Here is a 7973-nt window from a genome sequence, read left to right on the forward strand (position 1 = left end):
TGCTTAGGTATACAGTTCCTGAAGCACAACCAAAATGAAAACCTTCTGAGGGGAACCTCTGTTCTCTCTCCTCCTCCCTTTCGTCTTCCTTCCCTTTGCTCTTCTCTACCCTTTCTTGTGGTAGTTCTCTGCTCCGGCGGTGGCAGGTTCCTTTGTTTTCCCTATCTTTATTTCTTCTTCATGTTTATTTCTTCGTTTATTTATTCTCTACCCTAAACCTCATTGAAGCTTTGTTCACTTCTTCAACAAATTCCCTGATACAATTGAAGTATCCATGCCAAAAGGTGAGCACTGAGCTTTCTCTAGAATTCCTGGTCCATAATGGAAACAAGTTTCCTACAACAATCTAGAATTCATAGTTTTTATTGGAATATACCTATATATAATAGGAATCAGTTTCCTAGATACTTATGGAACGTTATCTATAAATAGAGGGAAGAAGGCATTTGTTTGACATCTATTACTCTAAAACCTGTTGCGCTCATATCTAACAACCGCAAATTGTTCCATCAATCTTCTTTTAGGTTTCAAATTATGGACTCCTCAGATTGGGCAAACCTGCCTAAGGACCTGTGGATTCAGTTTTGGAGAGACTACCAGCAACATTAGACTATTTGCGGTTCAGTGAAACATGTATGTCATGGAATTCTGTAGCAAATGACGCAAAAAAAAAAAAAAAAAAAAAAAAACGCCTGATGACAGTTCCAGTGCTCTTGATTTATTCGGGCAAAGAAGAGATATGGAATTTATGTGACATCACGCGTGATAAGATTCTTGATTTACAAATGGAGTTGCCAAACAAAAGATTTTTTTGTGTTTTCAAAAGGATGGTTAATAAATAATAACTATGGATGAGAATTTCGTAGTAACCCTTATAAATCCATACTCCAGAGTTAAAGGGACGAGACCTACAGAAAATTCAATCGTTCGGCTTCCTCCTCTAAACCTTCCATCAAAGACTGATAAAGGATTGACGGCGAAGTGGGCTTATAATTGTGATTATATCTTTCAAGGCTATGATGTCGGCAGACCCAATCTCAAATACTAGAGATTGCATCGTTGTGGTTATATATGAGTATCCATGTGAATTGGCTTTCATTAGACTTAAGAAAGACACATCATGGACTTATACAGAATGTCTTTCGAGAATTCAAGATGTTGTATATGTTGAAGATAAATTTTATGTCGTCAATGCTTTTGACCAACTTCATTCTTTTGACGTTACTACTACTCAATACAGCTCGCAAGATATAAAATTTGCAAGAGGTTTTGAACAAGGTGCATGGTAGAGAGATATTTGACTCCATCAAGAGATATTTGGTGGAGTTAAGTACTTAAGTGATGGTAAAGAGCTGTTGATGATCCAAAGGTATATGATATTCATCAATTTCGCCATCGTGGCCACCGTTGGAAACGTATGACAACGAAATTCAACGTTTTCAAATTTGATGCCGATAAGCATAGATGGATCAAGATAAACAATTTAGGTGTAGGGGACAATTCTTCATTCTCTATGTTGGCTTCGGATTTTCTAAGATGCGCACCGAATTGCATTTACTTCATACATGATTGGGATCGCGGACCTCGTAATTATGGACGTCGTGAACCGCGTGATTCTGGTGTCTAAAACATAGAAATCAAATATTTTCAACTACTACTAGACATGCTTCGACCCAACTGAAGATGAGCAATAGAACATCTATATGGACTATGGCAAACATCAAGTTATAAAATACAAATATTAAGCTATTCTCACAGTTGTCGAAAATACAAATATTGTATGTTTCGTATTATAAAACCCTAACAAGCTCAATTGCCTTAACTTTTGTCACCAATATCGGTTTGCATATACAATCAGCAGACACATGAAGATATGTATATAGCAGGCAGTTAACACACATGCATCCTTGATCTGCATTTTCATAGTGATAGAGAGCATACATTCGAAAAATGCAACTCCATTTATGATTTTCCACTTTCTAGTGTTCGGAATTCATAAAGAGACCACACAATGGAATGTAAATTTGATTCAATATAACACATACTACCAGCTTATTTAGAATAAGAAATACAAATAACACTAGAAAAATGTTTGTACTCTTAGCAGTTTCATTAGGCTCAATATCATCTCCTTATATTCAACAATTTCATTACTTAAGTCTTAAAAGCAGCCCGCACCGACCCTTTATTAAAAAACAGAAAAATGTTTGTACTCTTAACTAGGACAGGAAACAAATAGGATGTGACTGTAACAATTTACCGTCCAGTAAAAGAGCCCAAAGTCCAGTAAATAAGCGGAATTGGGTTTGGGTTGGTTTTGGGCGGCAAATACAAATCCAAATCCAATCACCACCGGCCAGAGTCCATAGACAGTCAGAGACTCCAGAACCCTCCTCCTCTTCCTCCCCCGATGATTTATATACAAATCCAGAACCCCTAAAGATACTTCAGGAAAGTTCTTCTATCATCCTCCCCCAATTTGGTACCACAAACCCTAATCTCTCACAAGCTCTTCTGCAATCACCGTCACCACCAACATGTCTCACTTCGGAAGGTCTGGCCCTCCGGACATCACCGATACCTACTCTCTCCTCGTCCTCAACATCACCTTCCGTAAGTCCTCTCTCTCTCTCTCTCTCTCTCTCTGGTTCTATCTGTTTTCAATTTTTCTGAGGGGATTTCTCATGGTGTTGATTAATTGATTCATCGTAATTAGGGACGAGTGCGGATGATCTGTTTCCGCTTTTCGATAAGTACGGCAAGGTCGTCGACATCTTCATCCCCAGAGACCGAAGGTTCGTTCGGATAACTCTTAATCCTGTTTGATTTCTCAGTAATCTTGAAATGAAATGTATGATCAAGAATTAAGAAAATTGGGGTTACATTTAACTATAGGGGTTTATTTGTGATCATTGTTTTTTTTTATGTAATTCCATTTGTTCATTGTTTTTCTTATTTTCTGGGATGCGGAGAAGATGTTGGAATTGAAAGCTTTTGATCCTCTGTTTTTCGTTTTCGGAGGAGTAATTTATCTTCTCTTTGAAGTTTGAAGTGGTGGAGGGCTAGGAAATTGTAATTTCCTTCTTTTGGATTTGTTTAGCTACAAAAATCCTTTTTATTTTTTTAGTTTTTGAGGACTGACTGATTTCTGGGTGTTTATTGTGCTCTGGTGGTTTAGGACTGGCGAGTCCAGGGGATTTGCTTTTGTGCGATACAAATATGCAGATGAGGCACATAAAGCAGTTGAGAGGCTCGATGGTATGCTAATCAATTTATTATCATTACCTTATCGTTTCTCTTTCAAAAACTGGTTCACTAGTTTTAGTTTTGGTAACTAGAGCTTGCCAATTGTATTTTTCAGGAAGAGTTGTTGATGGTCGCGAAATAACTGTTCAGTTTGCAAAATATGGGCCAAATGCAGAGAGGATGTAAGTTCTATTGCTTATTTGTATGTTTCTATGTAATGGATTGTTGATCAGTAAAGCATAGCTTGGGTTGGATTTGTGTTCTATGCATAAAGTTATGAATGAACTGCAACTACAGTCTTTCATTTGCTTTACAACATTTCTGGTTGAAATTTATTCGCACCATTGTGCATGGTTGCATATGTATCTTCTGATTGGTGCATCCGTCATTAGGATTCTGAGCAGTGCTTTGTTGACTGTTTTGTTAAATGGGTGTACATTTTGTTGCATTATCGGTGGACCGTGATTCTAATTTTTCCTTTTAGTCGTGCACTGGTGCTTTTCAGTCCTGTACTCTTAGATTTATGTATATGGAGTTTGTCATTCACTTGCGATTTTTTTTTTTTTTGTCTACATATGCCTTCACATCCGGTAGTATTAATATACTTTTTTTTCCTTGCTGTCCTCCCTCCAGTCATAAAGGAAGGATTACTGAAACTCTACCAAAATCGAGGCATAGGTCAAGAAGTCGCAGTCCTCGGAGAAGGTTAGTTTCTTCCTTTTGTTTCTCTAAGGATCGAGGTTTGGGCCTTTTCACTTGATTTATCATATATTTTCATTTTGATAGCTACTGTATGTCTTAATGGACAAAGAATGTGAAGACTCCTTTCATAGATAGGGATGGAAACAGATAAGAATGGCAAAAGTGCCCATTGGATACCAACTGGGTTTCAAAACCATTGACTTCCTTCCCTCCCCTTTCGAGAGGTGGAATTAGTCGATTGATGGTGGCTTGTGGGTTACCACACTGGTTTTGTTTTCCTCAACTCTAGGAACAGATGTTGGAAAACTGTGGTATCTAACTTCTGCTATCCCAGTGCTATAATGTTTTATCAGGCGGAATGTAATGCAATGCATCTAACTTCAATTTTGAATGAATGCTTATTGGCAAATAAATCAGGAAAATTGAGTATTAGGAGGCTTACATTTGTAATTTGTTTTGTGGAGTTTTGTAAAGTTTGAACTTAATTTGCAAGCGCCTGTTTATCTATACTATATTTAAGAAATTAAGAGTAGGGACTTTGTCAACCATAACTGAAAATTTTGACGTAAATGCCATCTTGATATTAAAAACATAGGGAATGTGTTTAATATGAGGGGTAATGTCAAATCAAAAATATAAAAACTATTTAACCACTCACCCGACTTACCCACTCTCCCACACCCATCGGGCTTGTAGAGATTTCTAGTATTACATTAAGCTGAGTTAACAATGATATACTATTGAATTTGTGATACTCACTACTTCAAATCTGTTAGGTACCGTGATGACTATAGAGATCGGGACTACAGGAGGAGAAGTCGCAGTAGGAGTTGGGATAGGTATGAGCGTGACAGATACCGCCATGGTAGGGACAGATACCTCCATAGACGAAGCAGGAGCCCTAGTGCCAGTCCTGATTACTACAGGAGCAGGGGAAGAGGACGCTATGATGATGATGATGATGATTATGATGATTATGATAGGCGGAGGCGGAGTCGGAGTCGGAGCCATTCTTTTGATAGGTTATAATTATTTCTAATCCTTTTCGTTTATTGTTTCAGCATTGAAAGTACTTTGATTGTCTTTACTTAATGTGATGCAGTGCATCCCCTGCTCGGCGTAGCCTTACACCTCAAAGGAGCCTTTCTCCGTTAAGCAGAAGCCGCAGTGTCAGCCCTTATGGACATGGTCGTGATGGACGATCGCCTAATTCTCAAAGTGTTTCACCACGAGGTCGTCCTGCTGATTCTCGAAGTCCATCCCCTCGACATTCAGATGATGTGAGTTGATGTGTATGATTTTGTTTGTTTCTGGAATGACTTTCTACTGCATCATTGAAGTATACTAAATTGGTAAATTTTTGTATCTATTTTGCAGGATTGACTTTTCTGGTTGCTATGCAATTCCTGGAAGCATATTGATTCTTCTGGATGTTCTGCTGATGTCTGGTTCATATTGGTTTTATCTGAACTTTGAATTGCTAGTTTGGGTGGTACTGGTTTTACTTAGTGTTCTATGCATCTTTCATTAATTTGGGACAGATTGGCAGTTATTGCACTTTGTAGTTTTTAAGTTGGTATTACAGTATTTGCAAAGGATACTCTACTGTAATTACTTTAGTATGTGCACTTTTTCATCTTCATTCTCTTCGTAGTTTTATTTCTTTTGTAGCATTCTTTTTAACTTTCTTGATTATGAGTAAGTGGTGGTTTTGCTGGTTAAGTTATAGGACTGATTCATCATGAACTATTTCTTGGGTTTTATAGTTGTGTTCGGGAAAAGAGTGATTGAGGCATGATAGAGGAGGTTGATTTGTAGCCGTTGATGCTGTTTCTAGTCGTGAATGTGATGCTGTTTGCTGGTATTAGAAGTATGATTGTATTTGCAGTCAGCTGTTTGCTGGGCCAATAAATTAACTGGTTTTCTTCAACGAAATGAACTTTGGTAAGAATATGGTTGGCTCTTTGTTTCTGAGAAGTGTTATATGCTCTAGGATTTTAATGTTTGACCTGATAATCCTTTTTGGTCTCGTTTATTTTGAAAAAAATTGACCTTGAAATGGGTCTATGAGAAGGTGGATGCATGTTGAAAGGGTCCTTACCTGTAGCTGATGCTGCATATGAATGTGAGATGGACTTGTAACTCGTATGAATGTAAAAGGATTTGTAATTGCTACATGGTGCAAGATGATGCTTCACATAAGTTGGACATGTGATTTATTGACACTGATGTCGATGTCAACTCTGAACTGTGGCCACTAACAATGAAAGCCTGATCACCTGTATCAATGTTGCAGCCAGAGTCATGAGACATGGTAATGAATTCATGGCTAATTTTTTTACGGTGTTCAAGACTATATAACCTGTTAGAATATAATTTGTATTGTTGAACTTGCTTAGATCTTGCATGACAAGGTTGTTTGTTTAGTTGTGAAGTGGTAGCTTATCAGTATTATGTCAGTATCTAGCTAATAACCAGCTGTAAGTTTCCATTTCGGCCATTTTATTAGGGGTTTTTGTTGTCTGTTATGAGTCTGTCCCTGATTGTAGCTTCTTAGCTATACTTTGCATGTGCCTAAGCTATAAAATATCCGTTTGGATTTGTGTGTTTTGTTGATAAAACGGGTATGACATAGTTAATGAGGGGGTCATCAAGTTTCAACATAAATAATTTCCTTGTTGATTATGTCATGTGATGCTCGGGTATGCATGTTATCCTGAGTTTGTCTGTCCTTAAATACCAGTCTCTATTGCATTGCTTTTGCTACTTATGGACCAGTGTTTCACAAATGGGGAAGCAATGATATTACTGCATCCGTCTTTGCTTGCACAGAATTTGGTGCATGCTTATCACCACTGTGCTTCCTGGCTACTGGATTATTATGTGGTTGCCAGTAAACAAATTGGTGTGTGCTTGTGAGTCGATCGTTTGTGTTCCGGTTGGCTATTACCATATGTTTTTCTTGCTAATTGTTCAATGGACTTGCATTACTCTTGCGAAGGTATGCTATCCAATTTTTAGATGCTATTTCATGTGTTTTTATCTTGCAAGTGGATGCATGCATCGTTGAGCTACACTAGCGATTGAAACTGTTCCGGAAATTGAATGCTGATGGGTCATAGGTGCAGCATCATCTGCCTAGAATGCAGGCTAAACTGATTTTGCATTCTCGGAACCAATTGTAGTGAAGTGGGATAGGTTAATGTGCTGGACTTTGCAAGAAGCGATTGTAGGGAACTGTAGGCCAGATGTATGTGCCTGAAGTTGCAAGAAACAATTGCAGAACTGAGTGAGGACCATTTGTGTTAGTGTGTTTCTTTTTTGGGTTCAGGGCTTGAATTACCAGTGATTTTGTTAATGAATTACTGCTTATGCTGAGGTCATGTTTTAACTATTCCCAACTGCCTCCTCGCCTTTCTCGTTTCGTTTTGATGGGTGAGACTTGTCAGTGAACGTGGGTTAACAAGATGAGAGAAATGGAGTGTTCATAGGATTTTACGAAGCCAAGCCAACTCTCGTTTTTCTTCACAAAGATGACCAGAATATTATCGAGAATGCATCTTTATATCAATCACGAAGCTTCTAATTTGAAAATTTCTAAAACAGATGGTTCCATTTAGCAAGCCAATCCTATTCATTCATATGAAGTTCACTTTCAGAGACTGTTTGCGGTTGGTTCAAGCGGGCCACGAAGAGTATCGTTTTCATATCGGTTAAGATGTTACTAATAAACTTTAATGTGGTCTTAGCTCGGTTTTAGCTTGGATTCAAACCACTTTTGACTCTTGTACGCTCCCAAATTTATTCCAGCAGTCCTCTTAAGCGTTTTGATTTTTGAATAGCTGGTAAAGAATATGAAGAAATCAAACCACCATGAGTACCATCTCACATTACCGTACAGTCGTACACTTTTATTTTTTATTTTTTTTTAATTGGGGGTAATCTAACTCTGTTACCATCTCACAAGTCACAACTGTCCAGTCCACGAGGATATCATGGCTGGCCCTGTGATTTCTGGGGCTCTA

The 7973-nt window shown here is 38.0% G+C and overlaps 1 protein-coding gene across 4 annotated transcripts; it reads left to right on the plus strand.

Moving 5' to 3' along the window:
• The first annotated feature begins 2407 nt into the window (after nucleotides 1–2407).
• LOC133722187 (serine/arginine-rich splicing factor SC35-like) lies at nucleotides 2408–7342 on the plus strand. Of its 4 annotated transcripts, XR_009852533.1 has the most exons (11): nucleotides 2413–2613; nucleotides 2717–2795; nucleotides 3179–3258; nucleotides 3362–3428; nucleotides 3880–3951; nucleotides 4725–4970; nucleotides 5051–5228; nucleotides 5326–5440; nucleotides 5715–5892; nucleotides 6023–6262; nucleotides 7134–7342. XR_009852533.1 is itself a non-coding variant. In XM_062149009.1 (8 exons), the coding sequence occupies exons 1-8, from the start codon at nucleotides 2538–2540 to the stop codon at nucleotides 5329–5331; spliced, it is 783 nt and encodes a 260-aa protein (XP_062004993.1). In that variant the 5' UTR covers nucleotides 2408–2537; the 3' UTR covers nucleotides 5332–5590. The 4 variants fall into 4 exon arrangements, 2 of the variants coding, with proteins under 2 accessions (XP_062004993.1, XP_062004992.1); XR_009852531.1 differs by having other exon boundaries at nucleotides 6023–7342; XM_062149009.1 differs by lacking the exons at nucleotides 5715–5892; nucleotides 6023–6262; nucleotides 7134–7342 and having other exon boundaries at nucleotides 2408–2613; nucleotides 5072–5228; nucleotides 5326–5590.
• Nucleotides 7343–7973: the final 631 nt, after the last annotated feature.

The sequence above is a fragment of the Rosa rugosa genome, chromosome 7 (genome assembly GCF_958449725.1).
Source record: "Rosa rugosa chromosome 7, drRosRugo1.1, whole genome shotgun sequence".
In the NCBI taxonomy this organism is placed as follows: domain Eukaryota; kingdom Viridiplantae; phylum Streptophyta; class Magnoliopsida; order Rosales; family Rosaceae; genus Rosa; species Rosa rugosa.

Coding starts and splice junctions, on each gene's coding strand:
- LOC133722187 (XM_062149008.1), top strand. CDS start 2,538: ATGTCTCACTTCGGAAGGTCTGGCCCTCCGGACATCACCGATACCTAC. Junction 2,796..3,178: donor TTCATCCCCAGAGACCGAAG/GTTCGTTCGGAT, acceptor CTGGTGGTTTAG/GACTGGCGAGTCCAGGGGAT. Junction 3,952..4,724: donor AGTCGCAGTCCTCGGAGAAG/GTTAGTTTCTTC, acceptor CAAATCTGTTAG/GTACCGTGATGACTATAGAG.